The sequence below is a fragment of the Paralichthys olivaceus genome, chromosome 21 (genome assembly GCF_024713975.1).
Source record: "Paralichthys olivaceus isolate ysfri-2021 chromosome 21, ASM2471397v2, whole genome shotgun sequence".
NCBI lineage: Eukaryota > Metazoa > Chordata > Actinopteri > Pleuronectiformes > Paralichthyidae > Paralichthys > Paralichthys olivaceus.
In genome coordinates, this window is record NC_091113.1 from 18,015,982 (window position 1) to 18,039,139 (window position 23,158).

At 40.3% G+C, this 23,158-nt stretch overlaps 1 protein-coding gene across 5 annotated transcripts; it reads left to right on the plus strand.

The window, feature by feature from the left end:
- The first annotated feature begins 1,214 nt into the window (after positions 1 to 1,214).
- On the plus strand, positions 1,215 to 21,546 carry LOC109627022 (signal transducer and activator of transcription 5B-like). Of its 5 annotated transcripts, XM_069517121.1 has the most exons (20): positions 1,263 to 1,466; positions 2,286 to 2,420; positions 3,070 to 3,226; positions 3,941 to 4,030; positions 4,161 to 4,338; positions 5,388 to 5,518; positions 7,353 to 7,504; positions 7,756 to 7,911; positions 8,994 to 9,173; positions 9,423 to 9,510; positions 10,399 to 10,521; positions 10,750 to 10,842; positions 11,606 to 11,812; positions 11,927 to 12,021; positions 12,932 to 13,074; positions 15,493 to 15,648; positions 16,296 to 16,347; positions 16,969 to 17,076; positions 18,021 to 18,079; positions 18,422 to 18,548. In XM_069517121.1, exons 2-19 carry the CDS (start codon positions 2,293 to 2,295, stop codon positions 18,055 to 18,057), a joined length of 2,274 nt encoding a protein of 757 aa, XP_069373222.1. In that variant the 5' UTR covers positions 1,263 to 1,466; positions 2,286 to 2,292; the 3' UTR covers positions 18,058 to 18,079; positions 18,422 to 18,548. The 5 variants fall into 5 exon arrangements, with proteins under 5 accessions (XP_019938899.1, XP_069373222.1, XP_019938898.1 ...); XM_020083340.2 differs by lacking the exon at positions 18,021 to 18,079 and having other exon boundaries at positions 1,215 to 1,349; positions 18,422 to 21,546; XM_020083339.2 differs by lacking the exon at positions 18,021 to 18,079 and having other exon boundaries at positions 18,422 to 21,546.
- The last annotated feature ends 1,612 nt before the right edge of the window (positions 21,547 to 23,158 follow it).

A 23,158-nucleotide genomic window follows, 5' to 3' on the forward strand; every position in this document is an offset into this window, starting at 1 on the left:
CTGTAATAAACAACATTCACACACATCTGTAATAAAACAACATTCACACACATCTGTAATAAACAACATTCACACACATCTGTAATAAACAACATTTACACACATCTGTAATAAACAATATTCACACACATCTGCAATAAACAACATTCACACACATCTGTAATAAAACAACATTCACACACATCTGTAATAAACAACATTTACACACATCTGTAATAAACAACATTTACACACATGTGTAATAAACAACATTCACACACATCTGTAATAAACAACATTCACACACATCTGTAATAAAACAACATTCACACATCTGTAATAAACAACATTTACACACATCTGTAATAAACAACATTCACACACATCTGTAATAAACAACATTTACACACATCTGTAATAAACAATATTCACACACATCTGCAATAAACAACATTCACACACATCTGTAATAAAACAACATTCACACACATCTGTAATAAACAACATTTACACACATGTGTAATAAACAACATTCACACACATGTGTAATAAACAACATTCACACACATCTGTAATAAACAACATTCTCACACATCTGTAATAAAACAACATTCACACATCTGTAATAAACAACATCTACACACATCTGTAATAAACAACATCTACACACATCTGTAATAAACAACATTCACACACATGTGTAATAAACAACATTCACACACATCTGTAATAAAACAACATTCACACACATCTGTAATAAACAACATTCACACACATCTGTAATAAAACAACATTCACACACATCTGTAATAAACAACATTAACACACATCTGTAATAAACAACATTCACACACATCTGTAATAAACAACATTCACACACATCTGTAATAAACAACATTCACACACATCTGTAATAAAACAACATTCACACACATCTGTAATAAACAACATTAACACACATCTGTAATAAACAACATTTACACACATCTGTAATAAACAGATATTGTTATATTACAGATCTGGGTGCGGGCTGGGGGCGGGGCTCCTTACGGAACTGCACCAAGTTATCTGAAGTTACGGATTTAACCGGATATGACGAACATTTGTACCTTACCTTAAAAACACCAAAATAATCCCACAACAATAAAGTCCAAACATTGCATTCATGCAGCCCTTTACTTGACAGACAAACTACAACCCAAACCACCGTGTTTTAAATGGATATTGGACGTGTCACCGCCGATGAATGGGTCTTTTAGTGTGAAATCCGAAACAGGAAGCTGGCTGTGATGTGGGCTCTTGACTCGGTGCTGGTCAACAACAGCTGCTTTACCAGAAACCAGGAGGCGTTAAAGTTGGCGATGTGACAAGTACGAGAACCGAGCTGTGAGATCATTAATAGTGTGTGTGAGTGAGTGAGAGTGTGTGTGAGTGTGTGTGTGCTGCTCGTCCATGCTGCAGCTCTGAGCTGCTGCAGCCTCTGAAGGGTGAGTATCTGTGAACCACTTGTGGAGCAGGAAAGTGAAGTTTCCCCGCTGTTCTGTCACTTAGCTCCAATACTATGCTAGCTAGTAGAACGGACGGCTCTCCCTCGCTAGCTTAGCTGCGTTCCGCCGCTACAAAAGCATTACATGGAACCAGAATTCACCGCCGCCGTTGTTCGGTAAAAGACAGAGGTCGCTATTTGCTAGTCTCCTCTGTTAGCCAACGAGCAAACCCCAAAGTACAGTAACGCTAGCATGCTAAGCTATCTGTCAAAGTTGTTGCAGCGCAGCTTCCTTTCGATGTTCCGCTCTGTGGGGAAACTTGAGGATATACAGTTACCGAACCCACACACATGTGTCCGTGTGTGTCACTGCAGTGGAGAGCACAGACACACAATGGTTGGACATATATGTTCATGTTGGATCTCTGAGTGACTCAAACACTGAACTAATGACACTGGTTACACTAGATTTGTCCTAAAGAGAAAGAGAAGTGTAGAAAATCGTTGTTCGATTCTAAATGAGATATAATTAGAAATGAGCCTAAGCACGTCGGTTTTGTTCTGTCTTGTATCAGTATGTCAATATGTCAGATGGAGGAGGGGGGTTTCTCTAACAAATGACCCAGAGCAAAAATTTGTGGAAGTGCACACTATCTTTAGTGATGACTCAGGAAGTTTAGAATGTGGTTTTGTCAGTATTGCAACTTAAGACTTATATCTGCCCCCACCCCCCCCTGGGAACTGCTCACCAGTGTGTCAGACATTATTCCCTCATCCTGTCCCTGGCTTCTTTTCCTGCAACCCCCCCCTGCTTCCTCAGGAGCACCATGGCAATGTGGATCCAGGCCCAGCAGCTCCAGGGTGAGGCATTGCACCAGATGCAGGCGCTGTATGGCCAGCACTTTCCCATCGAGGTGCGGCACTACCTGGCCCAGTGGATTGAGAGCCAGCTCTGGTAGGAGCAGAGACCATTCACTTTTATTTTTAATCTAATGGTTCCCAGCATCTGGGTTTGATCAATGGCACTATGTCTCTTTGGATATAAGATGTCATAAGCTGGATTCCTAGTCTTAAAATTCATATATAATATAATAATAATACTTTACAATTGGCAATGACATATGTGTAGTCCAGTGCACCTAGTCTTGTGTCAGACACAACAACAGGAACCTTTACAGAACATCTAGGTGAGGGGTGGAGCCCAGGTAGAGCATGCAGGGTCTGCTGCCGAAAGTTCAGTGTTTTCGTTCACACCACATCAACTCTGGCGTTAGCCCCATCACCAAAAACTCTCCAATCTATTTTTTCTTTGTCAGCTTCACATTTTCACCCAGAGATATTTAAAATCTTTCAGTTTTGCGTCCATCACGTGTTAAAAACGTCATCAACACGGCCCCTCGCTTGCTGTGATTTTTTTAATTTTTTTTAAAATGTCCTGTTGTATTTTCGCCTGGGTTTAAATTTTACAGTTTATATTTTCCTGACATTTTACCAGGGGGCTGGCAGGAAAAGTTATAGAAAATGTATGAAGCATTTCATATAGAAAATTTCAGGATTTCAGTGCATGCTTGAGATTGGCCTTGAATTGGTTGAACATTTCAAAGGGATTCCGTGGAGTTGGACAACCCAGCGGAAGAGGCCAAAGCCAAGCGTCTGCTGGACAACTTGGTGACCGAGCTTCAGAGGAGAGCCCAACTTCAGGGAGGAGAGGACGGTTTTCTGCTCAAGATCAAGTTGGGCCACTATGCCAACCAGCTCAAGGTACCAGTCAGCTACAGTAAGACAAAGGAAAACTAGATCGCCCATTATTCTTGTTTTTGGACAGTAGAACATTATGCTGAAACACATGAGATCGCCTTTTGAGGAGATATTTTTCTGTCTTATATATATCTTGTGATATTTTTTCATATATAGCTCATTTTCCTAATTCATTCACCCAGTCCAGAAAAGGACGCTCTTCTAGTTCAAGAGTATGATATGGCATCCAATTATTATAGCTTTGCCAGTCCAGTACTACAGTGATTGTGGAAATGTGGATAGGACCTTACATTCTTTTAATAGATAAAGAAATTTTTATTTTTTTATTTTAGTAGCCAAGTAATAATTCTGCTTCCTAAACTGAATTTTTTGGCATGTCCATTGTACATGTACTGGTGTGCCCACAGCATCATTACATTTCAAGTAGACTGCAGAATCTTTTAGATTTACTAGAACCTGTGTACATTTTTTTAACTGAATAAACCTCGCCCAAAGTTCTCTTGATATCAATTTTTCTATTTAGAATTTAGAAATCACTTGCACAACCCTAGAAAAAAGCGTGAACATAAAAACAGGGAAAATGCCGTTAAAAATTCTGGCACTCATCACAGTCCCTCGTTTGTGGGACCTCATATGTGCATTTGGAGCAGATGTGTTGCAGTAATATCAAAAAATCCATATTTAGTTAAAATTATTTGTGTTTGTGTGCGCATGCAGAGTACTTATGACCGCTGTCCTTTGGAGCTGGTGCGCTGCATTAAACACATCCTGCACTCAGAGCAGAGGCTGGTTCAAGAAGCCACAAATGTAAGTGTTGAAGAGGTTGAGATTTACATTACGAATTAATAAATAAAGAACAAATTACATCAAATGCCGTCATGTTTTGGGTTGTAACAATTTTTGAATGTTCTAATGTTTCAAATGTATTTGTGTAAAGGCCAGCTCTGAGACTGGTGGCCAGGCTATGGACAGCCTGTCACAGCGCCACCAACAGATCAACCAGTCTTTTGAGGAACTTCGTTTGGCAACACAGGAGACTGAGAACGAACTGAGAAAGCTGCAGCACAGCCAGGAGTACTTCATCATCCAGTACCAGGAGAACCTTCGTATCCAGGGTGAGAGTCTCTCCGTCTCTCTCACACACTAACACAAAACCACACTCGCAAGCTTTACTGCTCTGCATGCACAACTGTGGTTCTGCAAGCACTGGGCTGAGGCAGGTTTGCTCCTTCCCCACATGCTTGCAACTGCTCAAAATCACTCGACAGTCACTCGCTCGCTAAGTTGAATTTTGAGACTTTGAAGGTCGGGACAGTGGCTGATGCTTCCCTTCAGGGTTTTCGCTACATTCATTTTGCAGCGGCTTCTCCAATATTGCAGCAGGCGCACATAATACCGCGCTGTATTAGCCTGCCACATGTGCTCCCTCAACACTCCCCTGCTGACCTGCGCTGACTTTACGTGTTTACAATAAACCCCATCACTAATCAGGAGCTATTACGAGAAAGGAGAGAAGCTCCTACTGCTGATTATGACCCAACGCTATGTTTTAACTTCATTGTTGCAGTAGAAGCAACGCTCCGTTTATCCAAGAACATAATATAAATTTGGCAGGTTATTATAAAGATCAGTTCTATGTGTGAGTGAGTTGAAAATAGCAGAGGAGCAGAGTCGCTTGTTGACCAGCACTGAGTAATGCGCCTCGATGCAGTGCCGCTGCAAAGAGGGGGCCGGCGGGGCCACTCAGATACTGTAAAGGTTACAATCCGAGTTTCTGACCACACGAGCATTAGTGCATTCAATTCACTTGATCTTAAAGGCTGCCTTCTGCTACAAAATTATTACAGCCACAGTTTCAGGATCAGGGCATCATATTAGATCCTGTCACCTTATGCCCGGGTACCCTGTCGGAGTGTCCTCCCTCCCCAATCTCCTGCTGGCCTGAGCTCACTTTGCAATTTAACAATAAACACCAACACTAATCAGAAGTTATACAGACCTGCCCAGTACTTCATGTTTGCTGCTGACTTTCTTCGCCTGGCCCCCGAGAGTCTGGAGAAAGTCAAGAGAGTCAGATGTGTGAACACAGCAGGGGATCCCCCACAAGTTAGCAGTGATTTGTGTTATTAATGTTCTGTCTGTAATCTGTCTCCTGCCATTTTAGCACAGCTCAGCAATGTGTCTTCACTGCCTCCAGCCGAGCGCACCCAGCGAGAGACCACCCTACAGAGCAAGAGGGCCACTGTGGAGGCCTGGCTCACTAGAGAGGCCAGCACACTACAGAAATACAGGCTTGTATGGAGACACTTCACTCAAACACACACACACACAACATATATACTGTGGCTCTGCAATATCTTGCAATGACACATAATGTGGCTACAGACACTCAAGGTCTGTCATTTGTGTTCAAACTCTCATGTTTGAACACAAATGTCAGAGTTAGACGCTCTGCAGTCTCTTTGGACTCTCTCTGCCTGACCTCCTGGTATAATGTCTGAAGAAATCCAGGAGAACCTACTGGATTGGGGTGGGGTGGGGGGTTGATGACGCTTCGGTGACATACACGGAGAGGACACAGATGTCAAGAGAGTTTGTGGTGTAAAGAGCTGACACCGGTGTCTGTGTGTGTCACGTGATCTCTGTCTCCGTCACTTCCTGCCTCTGACTGCTGCACCCGGCTGCTCCATCTCTCGCCTGAATAATGAGGAGGTTTTGTTGCTGGTGTAGCAAACTCGGGGTAAACTCTGTAGCCAATTCTCCAGATTTAACCACATTATGTCATGTTTGAAAACTGCTGAGGCAGCCAACTGCAGAGACGACAGTCTGCTTTCTTTTTACACTGGCATGCCCAGTGTGCATTAATGGTCACATATGTGTTTTCATGTGTGTTAGCATGGATGGAGATTATTTTAAAACAAAGTTGTATCAGTGTGGACATAGACACACACACAGTATTGTTAACATAGAAAGCCTTCAGGAAAGATAAGGTTTGAATCCTACATGCTTTAAATGCATTTACACCTGCAGTCTTAGGGCATTGGCGGGTCATAGTATTTTCAATTGTTTTGTCCCTCTGCTCATAATATAACTGTAACATTTGGATAATAAATATTAATCCAATTTAAACAGGAAAATATCCAAATTAATAATCTTATTTTTGCTTTTAGTTTTCAAACAGAGCATTAAATAATGGTGGTCTGCAGAACAAGCAGCCAACCACTTATTCTACTATTCAAGTCCAGCCTGCTACTTTATTATATTAAGTTTTGAGAGTTTGGTGTTGTATGCATGTACATCCTGTCGTCCGATTCAAAGGACATGACTCCAGCTGATCTGACACTTCTTAATGGTGTATTGTGTTAAATGCCCTAGTGGAATCTTCTATGTAGGAACAAAAGAAGACTCCAAAAAAATCCAATCTACACTATTAATATTTCTTAACTTCCTGTGCCAAGCCCTTGTAAACTTAGACAGAGGAGTAATATAAAACATCCTAACTGGAATCATTAAAAACTTGCACTCTGCATTGCCGAGGACAGAAAGGCTCTGCAGTGGGTGATTTTATCTGCTCATCTATCATGAGCCGAGCTGCGTAGCTCACCACCTCACCAATGATATTGGTGAGATACCTGCAGAGTTTAAAGGATCCTTAAGACCAGACTTAACCACAGTCTGTTCCGCCTGTTGGCGCCTGCCCTCTGCTATACCATCAGACTTCAGAGCACTTTCTTTCCTTAGGCTGTGAGACTTATGGAAGTTATATGATTTGGAAGGGCTCTTGCAGAAACAGATTATAGTCATCATGTCAACATTTGCTTATGTAGACATGATACTGTCTGCTTTTTGCAGTAATCTGATTTCTATATATAATTATATATATGAGAAGATCATTAGAGACTTGGTTTTCATCCTGGGGAAGGTTACTGGAGAAATCTGACCGCCCCAGCCAGATTCCCCCTGAGGAAATACATTTTATGGACATGTGTTTGTATAACTGGATTTCTATTCTGCATTTTTACATGTGTAAGCATGTTCCTATCAATACGTCATATCATGCAGCTTGATATGTTAATGCGCTGAGTGAATGCATCAGTTACTCAGTATGTGGCTGGTGATGTGTTTGCAGGACCTGTCAGAGCAACACCAGAAGACCCTGGGTCTGTTGAGGAAGCAGCAAACTTTAATCCTTGATGAGGAGCTCATCCAGTGGAAGAGGAGGCAGCAGCTGGCTGGCAATGGGGGTCCCCATGAGGGGGGACTGGATGTCCTCCAGTCCTGGTACATACTGGAAATGCATGTTATTAGTTCAACTCACATAATATATAACAGGGATGGATGGAACAGTTTCACCTACCCCCAAGCAAGTGCATGTTTTATTATGATAAACAGAAAGGTTTGTAAAAACGTTTTCTTTCAGTGAAGGCATTTAGGATGAGAAACCAAATCTATAAAACACAACAATTTATAAACATGGGATTATTATTATTATTATTATTATTATATCTCCAACTCTGCTGTTTGTCCACAAGGTGTGAGAAGCTGGCTGACCTCATCTGGCAGAACCGGCAGCAGATCCGGCGCTGTGAGCATCTAACCCAACAGCTCCCCCTGCCAGGCCCGATGGAAGAGCTGCTGAGCAAGCTCAATGGTGACATCACTGATATCATCTCTGCCCTGGTTACCAGGTGAAAACTTGACCTAACTTCCTCCGTGTTGTATGAAAGTTACTCACAGTACCTGTGCTCTGGCAAACTGGGTGTTAGTTCCAATTGTTGAAAAGGAGACTCAAGCCAACAGATTCAGGAGAAGCTATACAGCTAATTCCTGACAGTGAGTTGGTCTTTACTCTTGTGAGGATTCTGGTGTTGTCAAGGGAGTTTGCCCAAACAGTTTATATCTGCTTTGTGAATGTGAATAAGGCCATGCCTCCTGGAGCATCTTCTGAATGTGCAGGATTCCAGGGCTATTACTACTTCAAGCCATCCGTAACTTTGATGTTATTAGGTTTAGGGCTTAGCCAGGGTTGTGACTGCTCATCAATTGTTATTCGGATTTTTGTGGACACCATAGCCTAGGCCAAGTGAGTTTTTACAGGATTTACTTTTGTATTTGTCTCATTGCTACGAGGTATTTGCTGAAGTATTGCTATTTACCCTTCATTTAGTTTGGTGTCCTTTTGAACTATATGTTAATGCCACTTCTTCCCCTTCCAAAGACTGCTTATCAGTAGGTTACTTAAACAGTGCTCATAAATATGTTGTAGTTACAGGTGATTCCACCAATATAACATGATTACTAATACTTTATTTCTTTTCTAATAAAAGATTACCCCAAAGCCAACATACTATTGGTATGAGTTGCTTACAGGGTGGCAATATCCCATTTCGAATTTATTTAATTTAATTTTTTTAAATTATTTTCAAATGGTTCTGTCATTATTTTCATAGCAATAATCACATAATAGTGGTGCCAGTAATTTATTCAATATCTGTGCACTTTGTGCAGCAGAATTTTTTTATGAGGGTATATAGACACCGTTGCTATTTCCAAAGGCCCAGGATGCCACATAATATTCTGACCTGTTAATCATATACCTGTCTGTATAAATTATGTTAATGATGTGGTACATAACATACCTTGACAATGACAGATGACCTATGAACTAGGCCGTTAAAAATGAAGTTGGTGAAAATGAATATGTGTTTTTCTTTTGTGCATAAAAAGATGTTGATGTGCTCATCATGTCACTGTCCCCTCTTTTCCTCAGCACCTTCATCATTGAAAAGCAGCCACCCCAGGTGTTAAAGACCCAGACCAAGTTTGCAGCCACTGTGCGCCTTCTGGTGGGCGGAAAACTGAATGTCCACATGAACCCGCCACAGGTCAAGGCTGTCATTGTCAGTGAGCAGCAGGCCAAAGCTCTGCTGAAGAATGAGAGCACACACAGGTGAGGGGCACAGCATGCAGACAGATGCATCCCACCGGTTTCTCAGATGCACTCGTGAAAATAAATTGTGAACTGGTACAACGCTAAAATAATGGGTGACTACAGCAGGTACTTTGTTAAATATTAGACAGCATTTAATTAATGTACAAGATGAATTCATTAATTAGTTATTTTGTCTCCTTTGTTAAAGAGCTACAGTCACTGAGGATGTGTTTAATTATTTCGAACTGCTTTCTTCTGCCTTTGTAGCGAAAGCAGTGGAGAAATCCTCAACAACAACTGTGTGATGGAATACCACCAGGCCACTGGCACCCTCAGTGCACACTTCAGAAACATGGTAGGCTCTATTGGACATATTTTAATGTACTGCTAAGGAGTGTGAGAGGGATACAAAAGAGTTTTTTTCTAAAAAGCTTGCCACCAATATAAAATTTGTATGTGTTTGCCTCCCCTGAGGCTTCAGCAGCTGTGGCAGCTCAAGCAACAAGAGAGGGTTAGGAAAAAAGAGATGTTAAATGTGGCATCTATTGCACTTCTGTCTGTCCTGGGAGAGGGATCCCTCACATGTGGCTCTCTCTGAGGTTTTACGTTATTTCTTTTCCCTGTTCAAAGGGTTTTTTGGCAGTTTTTTTCTTGTTGAGGGTTAAGGGCAGAGGATGTCACAGCTTGTTAAAGCCCTATGAGACATATTGTGTTTTGTGAATATGGGCTATACAAATAAAATGTGATTGATTGAAAAAAGCATGCTGCTGTAAGAGAGGCAACAGGTGAGAATGACAGCAAACAGAGATAGAGCTGTATATGTTATTCACTTATTTATTTTTCATAAAGCACATATATTATTAATTGAGAATCAATTTAACACAGCCCGCCTCTATACTGACGCAAACCCCATGACAACTGTGATGAAAATAATTTTATCAGAAATTACCCCAAATATTTGCATTCATCTTCTTGGTTGTAATCCTCACTGAAAGCTCTCATATATACAAACACACACATAATGCACCTTGATGTTGGTTGACACCTGCCAGTAACTTGATCAAAGAAGAAGAAGAATAAATGTTTACTGGAGTAACACAGTTAGTTCAGTGACGTCTGGCCATGCAGCGTCTCTCCAGCAGCTGCAGAGCTGTTTCTGAATGCACCACATTGGTCGTGTTAGTTGAATTAAGCAGTATTCCTCTCATGTTTTCTCATCTCTTTGCTCTCTGTGTTTTTACAGTCACTGAAACGGATCAAGCGTTCTGACCGTCGAGGTGCAGAGTCAGTGACAGAGGAGAAGTTCACAGTTCTGTTTGAATCACAGTTCAGCGTCGGGGGAAATGAACTCGTCTTCCATGTCAAAGTAATCAGATGGGACACTGGGATCTGCAATATTAATGATACAACTGATTATTACTTTGGCCGTCTTATATTGATTTCTTTACTATTGTATTTGTCTCCTTTGGAAGATTTTTAATACCCAGCACTTTTCAGCAAGAAGTGTCCTCGTCCAAGCTTTCCGTAAGCTTAAATTTTTCTAGCTGTCCAGGAGAATATATTACCCACCTTTTGTTGTTCTTTTAACCTGCAGACCTTATCACTCCCTGTGGTAGTGATCGTCCATGGCAGTCAGGACAACAATGCCACAGCAACAGTCCTGTGGGACAATGCCTTTGCTGAGCCGGTAAGTTGGTGGCACTTGTACTATCTGTTTCTATATTTCACCAATTAAGGCTGTGACCTTATGTAGTAGTATTAAATATCTGGTTCCTCTGAGCCCCATTGTTGTTCACAAGCTTTTCAAAAAAACAAAGAATCTCACCGTCATTTAATTTGAATCACATACACTGTCCTGCACTGGATGCAGATTAATCCATCACTGAAAATAGTCCCTTACCAATGTTTGTGAGCATTGACTATAAACTACAGTTTCCCCAAATCTACAAAGAGCTTCAGTATACCAGCATATATGGCAAAGTACAGCATCAAATCTTAATGTTAGGGAAGCACAAGTTTGGCTTTTTGCTCGACTCTAAAATAGCGTTTCCACTTGTGTTTGCTCAATAAAGGCACCATATAACCACAACATCCACTGGTTCACAGCTGTTGGTAATCCTTAGTATTGTCAATTGTTGCTAATTCATTTTCTATTTATATATGAGAGATATTGTTGTTTTATTCATTTTTTTAATAAAAAAAATAAGAAACAAAACTCTGAGTTACTGCCTTTTGACATATGTTTTCATGTGTCTCCCCCTCATCCTTCAGTGTAGTTACTAAATCTTAGAAAATATCATAAAGGTGTTATTTTGCCACGTTTCACCAAATAATATTGATTAATACAGGACCGAGAAGCAAACCCACAAATCTGACAAGTGCAGAGTCAGGATCTGAAAGGCCTGTGCTTCTTTTTCCATATTTTCCCACGGCACCCTTCTTCTCCTCAGGGCAGGGTGCCGTTCATCGTGCCAGACAGGGTGCTATGGCCCCAGCTGTGTGAGGCCCTGGATATGAAGTACAAGGCGGAAATGCACAGCGGGCGTGGCCTTTCAGAGGATAACCTGGTCTTCCTGGCACAAAAGGCTTTTTCAAGCAGCAGCAACAACCCTGAGGACTACAGCAACATGAGCATTTCTTGGGCCCAGTTCAATCGGGTGAGGCCAGCTCCTTTCCACAGCTAACTGTAAAGTTTGCTGCACCACAGTGTGTCAGTGGCAGCATCTTGTGTGCATGTAAACATTCAGAACTAATATGCTTATTATGTACAGGAGAGCTTACCTGGACGCAACTTCACCTTCTGGCAGTGGTTTGATGGAGTTGTTGAGCTCATGAAGAAACATCTCAAGCCTCACTGGAATGATGGGTAATGACTCATGCTGACTTTTTTTATGTTCACCTCAAAGACTGCGATGTCTCATTATCGCAAGACTTTGCTTGGTGACACTTGTAATCACACTCAATACTGATGTCATGGTGTCCTACACTTGTACATCACTGCAGCCAGACGTAAATCCTCTTGAAGGCAGCAAATACAAGATTTACGGAGAGTATCAAGTCACACTACAGACTAAAAAGTATTGATTTAGCATTACACTGCTATAACATTGTCTCTCTCAAAAGAATCTCTAAAAAAGAATTTGAAGATTGTTGCAGAAGGAGCAAAGTAACTGCTTTGTATTTTTGTGGGTATGATACAAATATGTGAATCATAAAATATTGATGGCTCATGGTCATTATTGGCTTGTTGTCTGTGCATTACAATGCTTTAAGTCTAGTAAAAAGTTCCATTACAACCCCCAAGATTTAGTTTGCTTTTCAAACACAACCAAAGTACTCCAGTATCGTTTGAGGATATTAAGAAAGGCGGTGTTTCCTCGAGACCCAAACTTTTAACAATAAATTGCATAATATCTTGATTTGTCCAAACCTCCAAAACAATCATCCACCACTCTCACTAAAGTTTGTGAAAGACTACGTAATGCATCCTTCTACTTGTGTGTACTCATGCTCTTACACAAAATCAATTAAATCAAAAAATGATAAGTGCTGAAACAAAACACATTTCAACAGAAGACATTTTGACATTTGCTGTATAGGACAGTTCAGCTTATTAATGAAATGGACTGGTTTGATTATCTGTCATATTACATTTTTTTTTAAATTAAACAAATTAATTCTAGCCTTCACTTGCTATGACCAGGAAGATGCTCTCATGTGGAACCACTGCACGAAATAGTTGTGTAACTATGTGTGTATCTGTTTCCTGTATGCAGTGCCATCCTGGGCTTTGTAAACAAGCAGCAGGCACAGGACATGTTGTTGTCCAAACCCAACGGCACCTTTCTGCTGCGATTCAGTGACTCTGAGATTGGAGGCATCACCATCGCCTGGGTGGCTGAGAATCCCAACAAATCAGGTACGTAACTGCTTTTAAAGCCTTTCTACTCTTAGTTTGAATTTGTAGGGCAATTCATTATATTGTTTTTGGAATAATGTAAAGTTGAATGAAGGATTGGCAAAATTTTGCTCATGTGAAATGTAGCATTCCATATACATTTTTTTCCTGTCAAGTAATTAATGCAAATGTCAGTACATCGGGCATCTTCTCAGCAACATTAATAATATATCAATCATTTGGTAAACCAATTCATCTAGTTATCGTATATCGTCCGCCTGCCCCTTACACTGAATTTTATCTATATTCTTTGAATTTCTATCAGAGCTAGATCTTATGGCAGATAAAATCACACATTTGAATTTAGAATTATTAACTACACTGATTCTGGACAGAAATTCTATTATAGTCGGTGTTTAGAAACAGAAAGTCACACCTCTACTGACCCATCTATTCCTCTAACTCTGAGAAGCAATGATTTCATGAGCGTCTTTACAAAGTTTTACACAGATAAATTGTCTTGCCCTGAAACCTTAGCACCAGATTTATATTTGAACCTTTGCTCTTCTATTGATCTCCCTGAACTGACCTTATTAGTTTCATCATGTAAACCAACAACTTGTCAGTTAGACTCCGTCCCAACTAGACTTTTTAAGGTAGTTTTCCCCCTAATCGACAGTTCCATATTAAATCAGATTAACATGTCTTTGTTAACTGGCTACGTACCACAAGCTTTTAAGGTAGCTGTTATTAACCTTCCGCTTAAAAAGCTCACTCTTGATCCAGAGGTTTTAACTAATTATAGACCCATATCAAACCTGCCCTTCATTTCCAAAATCCTAGAAAAAGCTGTTGCTAACCAGCTGTGTGATAACTTAGATAGTAACGGTTTGCTGGACAAATTTCTGTCAGGATTTAGAATCCATCACAGCAGAAACAGCACTATTAAAAGTTACTAATGAGCTTTTTATGGCATCAGATGATGGACTTGTCTCTGTACTCGTCCTGTTGGATCTTAGTGCAGCGTTTGACACCATAGATCATAAGATTCTGCTGCAGAGACTAGGACAACATGTAGGGATTAAAGTAAACAGCACTAGGCTGGTTTAAATCATATTTATCGATAGATAGATTTCAATTTGTTAACGTCAACAATGACCCCTCCATGCGCATGCAAGTTAGTCATGGAGTTCCACAAGATTCTGTCCTTAGACTGATACTCTTCACCTTATATATGCTCCCCTTAGGCATCATCATCAAGAAAGCACCACATACACTACCATTGTTACGCAGACGACACAAAGCTGTACATTTCTATGAAGCATGATGAATGTAATCACTAAGTTCAACTTCAGGAATGTCTCAAGGACATCAAGGCCTGGATGACCCAAAACTTCTTACTTGTAAATTCAGACAAAACTGAGGTCGTTGTAATTGGCCCTTAACTTCTCAGAGAAACACTGTCTGACCAGATAGTCACCTTGGATGGTGTCAGTTTGACCTCCAGCTCCACTGTGAAGAACCTTGAAGTTATGTTCGAGCAGGACATGTAATTTCTTCCACCTGCGCAATATTGTGAAAATTAGAAACATCCTGTCTCAGAAGGATGCTGAGAAACTAGTCCGAGCATTAATTTACCTCTAGACTAGATTACTGCAATTCTTTATTATCAGGATGTCCCAGGAAGTCTGTGAAAAGCCTCCAGTTGGTCCTTAATGCTGCAGCACGAGTGCTGACAGGAACTAGAAGGAGAGATCATATCACTCCTGTCTTAGCTTCTCTACATTGGCTCCCTGTAAAATTCAGAATAGAATTCAAGATCCTGCCCCTCACATTTAAAGCCCGTTAACAATCAAGCCTCTTCATATATCAAAGAGCTCATGACACCAGAACTGCAGGACAGCAACTATTGTTATAATTATTATTATTAACAACAATACTTAGGTAATTAATTATTACATGAATTGTGACTGTTATCAATAATAATCAATAACGTCTTTACACTGTTACTGTTTACATTTTAACTAGTCAGATCTGATACCTGATGGCGCTCAGGTGTTCCCAGTCTCTTTCGCCTCTCTCTCGCCTCCTCCACCTCCCCACTATCATTCTCTCTTCTCTCCCCTCTTTTCCGTACATCTCTCCTCTCCACATTTTTCTCTGCTCACCCCAACGAGTCGAGGCAGATGACACCCACATTGAGTCTGGTTCTAGTGGTTTCTCTCTGTTAATGAGGGAGTTTTTCCTCCACAGTCTCCAAAGTGCTGCTCATTGTGGGAACCGTTGGGTTTCTATATATTAAATAAGATTTTAAGGTCTTCACCTTCTATGTAAAGAGCCTTGAGATAATGTATTTTATGATTTGGTGCAATACAAATAACATTTGATTGAATTAAATCCAGTGATTGTAATCTGTGCTTGTTCCTATCTTTGATTAAGGGGAGAGGTTGGTGTGGAATCTGTTACCTTACACAACCAAGGACTTCTCCATTCGCTCCCTGGCTGATCGCATCAGTGACCTGAACCACCTTCTGTTTCTCTATCCTGACCAGCCCAAGGATGAGGTTTTTGCCAAGTACTACACCCCTCCACTCTGTATGTACCAGCAATATGTACTTATGTTTCCATCAATACATCACTGCCACAGGTTAAATACACACATCTGCAAATAAGAAAACTATCACAATTATCTAGAGAAAGTTTGAAAAATAATAATTAATAAAAAATGTATAATATAATAAATCTTCTATCAGTACATTTCAGCTTTAACTTTGTTTATTGTGTGTTGTATCACTTTTTGGCAAATTCATTATGCTGAAAATACAACAAATACTACAAAATACTACTACGTACAATGGTTGAGCCGATAAATCATGAGCTCTGTGATTAAAGCTGGTCAGAGTGATGTAATGTATAAAGTTATTATTGTGATTCATTGTAGTAGTATTCAATTAATAATAAGTCGAGGGTAAGTGGCACACACGCACAGAAGTAGTTGTTGCTCAACACATACATTAGAAATAGGAGGTACTAAGTTGACGTGAGAACCAGACACTTACTGGACCATGACAGGAAGAAACTGAAATTATGTAATAGGCACTGAATTGTTGACACAATATTATTATGTGCATAATTAGCACGATGTCAATAATATAATTTTACATGTATGATTATTGTCACCACTAACATGGATTATAATGGAAAGTTAAAATTCCTAAACTCAGTTTATGTGTCTCTTGCAGCAAAAGCAGTGGATGGATACGTAAAACCACAGATCAAACAAGTTGTGCCAGAGTAAGTGGATCTTTTTCCTTTTTCTAAAATTGCTACAGGAAACTTGACCTCACACCCTCCAGTGAACCTGACAGGACTGATTAAGTAGCGAGTTCCTGAAGCTTGATTTGCATTTGGTGTGTGTCGCTGATCTAAAATAAATCCATCCATCTAAAATAAAACTGTAAAGCAGTCCGGCTCCTAACAGATGTATGTCTTGCAATGTTCTGAAAAGTACATGGTAAAAAACCTTTTAAGGAATGAATCACCTTTACTCTGACTGGGACTGTTGCATGACTTCTGGCAGGCTTTTATTTCTGGTTGAAATATTGCCATTTTCTCAGATAGGCTGAATTCCCCTGAAGGTGTCTGTACATTACAAATGAAACCAGATATGTAGCAATTAAGTGTGCAAGTATTTTCACTGTCATATTGCAATTGTTTAACCAGGTAGATCTGAATTTGTATGAAAATATATATTAAGATGGAAAATGCACTTATTGGTGATGGCAGAGTGGAGTGGTCAACCTAGATCTGACTCTTCTTTGGTAGTAAGAACTGTAACTGGGACAGAGAAATGCCCAAGATTATGTTGTAAAGTAAAAACATAATTATGAATGAATTGTTTCGTGTCTCTGGTAGATTTACCACCCCAAACCCTGAACCCAGCGGAGCAACTCCTACATTCATGGACCATACAGCTTCTCCCTCTGTGAGCCACCCCAACAACTTCAGTGTTTACCCACCTATGTAAGTACATTCCTTGACTGAAGATCCAGGAGAACTTTGTCAACTCAATCAAATGCTACACCTTGCACGGATGAAACTTTGTTTCTGCCGGGCCACGAGTGCTACATATATCATTCAATTCAACAGTCAACTTCAGTAGCAAAAAGACAACATAAGATAAGACAAATTCGAAGAGGCAGATATTATTTCTTTTTGAAAACATATGAAAAGATGGAGAATATTCTTTTTTTGTTTAAAGGTCTACCGCACTTATTAAGATGCCAAGCATCAGCGGATGTTCGGGACATATCTTTGGTTGTGCTCCTCAGCCTCATCAGGGGTTTCAGGCTTTTAATCATTATAGCGTTACAAGCTGAACCTGAGGGTACGCTAAGGCTAAAGGTAAATCTGGCTTTCTCCTGGCTTGGATGGCAGAACTATGAAAGCCATGTGTCCGCTCAGAAGATCAGACATCATCAACTCTGTCTTTTTAAACTAAACACTGTCATAGGCAACAGAGTTAAAAGCTGTCCCAACATGATGGACAAGATGGAGAATATCCCAAGATGAAGAATATTCCTTGTATGTTCTACTGCACTAATAAAGATGCTAACCACCGGTTATGTTAGACACATCCGCTAACAATGAAACTCCTGCAGCCTACCTCCACAGGCCCAACCACTGCCCTCCAGCCACTTTGCCTCAGATGCTATGTCTGCATACCTTTTCCTCTCATTCACTCTCAACAGCATCTTCCCAGGGTACTGTCAATTCTATGAATTAGAAGTAGGGTGTTTGACCAGAGTATCAGTTCTGGTCTCTGTGGTAGAAACTGACAAAAATTTTGAGGAGCTCATCTGCTCCTTTGTACCAGATCCGCACAAAACATTGAATGGGTTCTTCCCTTATCCCTACACTAAGTGTGGTACAAATTGATTCTGTATGTTTTTTGTCTAATCCTGCAGAAAAATAGAAAAACAACCAACAGTCAAGCCCGAATGAAAACGTAACCTCCTTGGCGGAGGTAATAACCCTGTATCAAATTTCAATGTGGAATCAAGGTGAAAGGAGTGTGTGATGAACCTACAGAGATTCACCTGTGAAAATGTTCAGCTCATATTTGAGTTGGCGGCTGTGGCTGAGGGGTAGAGCGGTCGTCCTCCAACCAGAACGTAGGCGGTCCGATCACCAGTCTTCCCGCTCTGCATGCCGTCCACGGGCAAGATGCTGAACCACGAATTGCCGCTCATAGAACAAAAAAGTGCTGCTGATAGATGCAATGTATGAATGTGTGTGATTTTACCTACATGTAACTTGCCTTTCACGATTGAACATCCAAAGACTGTCTCTGCTCTGTTCTTGTCAGTAGTGACACAATGTTGGATGCAGATGGAGACTTTGACCTGGAGGACACGATGGATGTGGCCCGTCATGTGGAGGAACTGCTCCGCAGGCCCATGGCCAACCAGTGGAGCAGCCAGCAGTCCTGAACCTGAAACCTGATACTGCTGCACACCTTCAGGTCTACTCCATCTTATCCACCCCTTTAATTCTCTCTGAACTGCAGCCAGATTAAGATATGTCCTATGTTCATTAGTCCCTCTGACAGATCCACATTACAGTTCTCAACCATCATGTTTAAGCTGCCCACAGCTCCGTGGAGATAGCAAACCATGTTTTCAAGAGTCAGCGTTACTGGCATTGGACAGACGACAGCGACTGGTCTTATCTCCACCCATCATAGTTTCTCAGGACGGTCATGTACAGCTGGTATGGGGCAATGGGATTTTTATGCAGTTCGTTTTTATGTGTACTTTACATTCATATGTGCCTGATGAGCTTTTAGCTGGCACAATGATACTTTTGCATAAGAATTTAAAGTATATAAATTACTGTCTCTTAAAATGATTTTTAAATGTTCTCATTTCCTTCTACACAGTTAACATTGGACTGAATGCAGACAATCAGACTCTCTTCTCTATAACAGGAGCTATTTGTCAATAATGATAGTTGTATAATTAGTCGTATATATCTAGTAGTAAATCCATAAAAAAAGTATGCAACTTTAGCTGAACCTCAGCCACTGTGAACACCAGCAGTATTTAGAGTGTAAATCAACAACCATTCCTCCCATGTAGGTGCAGCGTAGTTACTGCTGTGTCATTGGCTTTAGACAGGTTTAAACCTGTGATGCTGGAAACCAAATCAAGTGGTGTCCTCATCCTAACTCCAGTGTCTACAGTGTCAACTGTTTTATACAGACATGGTTCATGTCTGGTTTGAAGTTTGAACCTGGTGGAACTAGAGTTTCTGTCATTGAGCTGAGAGTAATCACTGGTCACGTTTCCAGTTGGGATCTCTGGTTCTTTCACTTGCTTCTCTTACTGTTTGCTTGTTTTCTGGTTTATGATCGATTTACACACCGACCAACACCCCTGCTTATAGAAACTGGTCGGAGGTCAAAGAGACAGATGAAAGCGAAAGTACAAAAATAATAAACATCAAATAAGACTGTCAGCCACATCATCATTTTGTAGTATTTAATAGTGAATGCTCAGTAGTATTATAGTGAATTTGACTCAGCAATCAGATTCAACTCAGACAGTCCTTATTTAGCTGAACCAGTTCAAAACCTTAGCTGAGCTTTTCAGATGTTAGGTGACACAGCTTCAGTCTCTGTGTGTTTGCAGTTTTCTGTAACACACTAAAACAAAGCAGTGAATGATTAACAGCAGTTATAAAACTTCATACAGACATTTCAAGACTTCAAGAATTCCCCTCTTTTATTCTGGATGTCAGATTCATATGTCAGAGGTTCATAATGTAGTCTTACATTTTACTTAACATGCTTAACAATTACTGTATTAATCTCTTCACCCTGTGGGGATCTGTGAACATGCTTTCTTTTCTACGATATGACAATGTGCAGTCCCCATTGGGCCCAGTCCCCTAAAAATCAGTGCGGCTTCACCTGTCACTTAGTGTTTTTAGATGGAGTGTATTCTTACTCTGTACGTTACATGCTGTCAATCATGATTCAACAGAATAACTTGAAGTGGTCTTGAATGTAAAATTCCGGGTGTCTGATTTTCATTTCTGTCCAAACCCAAACTGAGCTTGACTTTCACACTCAACTTCAACTTGTCTATCAAGTTCAACAATTTATTTTGATTCAAATATTTTAATTTAAAGGCACTCTGCCCTAACCACAAATAATAAATGCTATCATTTTTCAGACTAAACTCAAACATCTACTGTTTTGTGGAAATGGGACTGACTTAAAGATCATAAATGTTCCACAATGGAGTCAAAATGTTGAGACCACTTTTTGACTTTGTGTATAAATATATATTTTCAGAATGGAACCTTCCGTATATGGTACTGTGTGATAAGCTTAGTTATCTGTCAGTGGATTCTATTCACCTCACACTTTATGATAAGCCATACTACTTAATAATACATCTTCTCAGCCATAAATTATGAGACAGCAGCTCAGGTCTGTAACTAAAAAATTTTTTTTTCATTTATTATTTCAATTAATTCTTTGGTCCAAAAAATGTAAAGAAAATTAGAAAGATCACAATTATTTACACTCAGATTCCCAAAAGCCCAGAGTTATATCTTTGTGCACCTGTGCACAGTTCAAAAACATTCAGTTTACTGTAACATACATCCCCACATATGAGAGGATGTAACTGATTTCATTTTATTTTATTGCCAATGGATCTTTTGTAGATCAAATAAATAGCCGCTCCCGTTCTGATCATGTGTGCATTGCCTCTGAAACCAGAGTACAACCTCAGCTGGAGTTTGTCCATTCTGCTCATTATGATCATGATGATGTTACTCTTTTTCTAGCTTCTCTTTTATCCTCAAATAACCTTCAGTAAACATTTCTCCTCAGAGAAGCTTTTGTGTGGAGATTTAACGGCTCAGTAGATCTGTCTGTGCCTTTTGGATTGCTAAGGACACCACTGACAATCCACACATTTGAAAGCCATTGTCCATAACACTGTACTACTACCAGTAGCAACCAAGGAATGTCAAATCTCTCATAGAACACAACTCACCCATTATGAAGTTAACACAGCAAACCTCAGGAAAGTCACTGTGGAAAAGACAGTTTCGTCCAAATCAACCCAATGATTTGAGTGTAGATGGGGATACTATGTAACTCTTGTGCTACCTTTACCTCTTATGCTTATTGTGAAATAAATGCTGAAACACAAACTTTGATTGTGTACCAATTCAAAAGACAAGTGAACAAGCACTTTTTTGCTCACACCAGCCTTTACGCTATTTGTACTGATGCAGTGATTCACCTTTTTGTCCTTGAATCAACCAAATGTGTGTATCCAGCTCACTGCTGCTGTGTTTGTTCGCTGGCTTCTGTACAGTCTGCCTGATGTACTTCCACATTGTGCTACAGTTTACTGGAAATTTGGTGTTTTGATTTGACATGGAAATAAACGTTTTTTTTAATGAACTCAATGACATTGTTTCCTATCATTGCTTTGTATTTTTCTCCTGTTAAAAATGAATGGTATTTTATATCTTCATCACTTTGTTGATCGCCCTGATTTTCCACCAGCAGGTTGAAATTTCTGACATTTAGTGATCTTGAATGTTGCTGTAATGCCAGCAACAATTTAAAGCTCATGCATTTGGGCATAAAAATGTAGTAGCCTACATGCAAGGCCGTTATAACCCTAGTTTGGAATGCTGGGTTAGTGCACAGAGTCTCCCTCCTATTATCATGGAATCATATTATCCTAGCGTTTTAAACAAGAGTCAGACAAAGCTGCCATATTACCCACCTATTTTACTGAAACTATCAGCACTAACAAGGCCGGTTTTAGAGTCTCAGAGACTTAGAGACATGAATTGGGCGACTGTCAGGAATCCAAGGCTGAGTCCTAAAAAGGACTTTGATAGAGGTTAGGAGTTGGGAGTAAGGTACATATTCAATCATAGATCAATCTCGGATATGGTTTGAGCCATAACTCCTCCCGGTTCTGTTGCCCTGGGGGGGTGGTTGGCAGGATAGGGTTCTCGCCAACCACGTATCCAAAACACTTATCGGTCAACAGTGAGCTTCCTTGAGTCCTGAAAAATAAAACTTGGCGGATGTTGAGAAACTAAGTACTGGTTTCAAATTGAAATGCCCCATGAAATGAAAATGTATGTACTAGTTTAGATCCTGTGTTAACTGTTCATTTATCTCTTCTTTTTACATCATAATCTTGCCCCTCTTTCTGTAAACCAGTTACAGCTGTATGATGACTCATCCTGCACTCAGAGGTATTCATTAATTTGGGTCCTTTGGAAATGCACTGCCGGCATTGGATGTCGGCTCCATCACGGTCGTGATCATGGTCGTCATCTTCCTCAGCAGGTGTAGGTGGTGTAGAGACGTCCTTGACAACAGAGAGCAGGCCTTCGTCATGACTTTCCGTGTTGTGCTGCTACTGTCAAATAGGGTGCAGGGGCATGACACACATGCAGCTCTGTTGACTATGGTAAACATAAGTTCATTACCTGCAACTCTTCCCTTCATAGCTTCATGTTCTGACTGCACACGCTTACATATGCAGAATCAAATAGTGCTGACATCCATTGTACAGGATTTTAATTGTAGTCTGGAGACCTAGGTCCTTGACAACCACTCATGTAAACACTATACAGTGGTCACACTTCCCACGGGTCCTCAGCAATAGACATGCCAAGTTAATTGGTTGTCAGGTAAATCAAAGCACAGACAGACAGACCAAGAGGCAGAGATACTTATTTTTTGAATTGTAACTGTGCTTTTGCTCCTTCAAAAGGTCTCCACACTCCTAAAGTGATGATTCAATGCAACTGATGATATCACAAATCTTTGTATATAGATAATAAGATGTGTGTTCTTCTCCACTACCCCTCACCCAATGACCCCCAGAACCTGCGGTCATCAGCACACTTTTATTACCATCATATGTCTTAAAGGTCCAGTGTGTAGGATTTAAGGGAAAGACTTCTATTGAAATTGAATATAAAATTATCCCTGTGATGTTTTCACCGGTGTGTTTCATCTAAATAGTTGTTTCTTTACCCTAGAATGGTC

What these genes read in the sequence shown, in the direction of transcription:
- LOC109627022 (XM_020083340.2), top strand. Translation starts at nt 2,293, where the DNA reads ATGGCAATGTGGATCCAGGCCCAGCAGCTCCAGGGTGAGGCATTGCAC. An exon ending in ACAATGCCTTTGCTGAGCCG is followed by an intron (nt 10,843 to 11,605) that starts GTAAGTTGGTGG and finishes TCTTCTCCTCAG; the next exon opens with GGCAGGGTGCCGTTCATCGT. An exon ending in GTACTACACCCCTCCACTCT is followed by an intron (nt 15,649 to 16,295) that starts GTATGTACCAGC and finishes TGTCTCTTGCAG; the next exon opens with CAAAAGCAGTGGATGGATAC.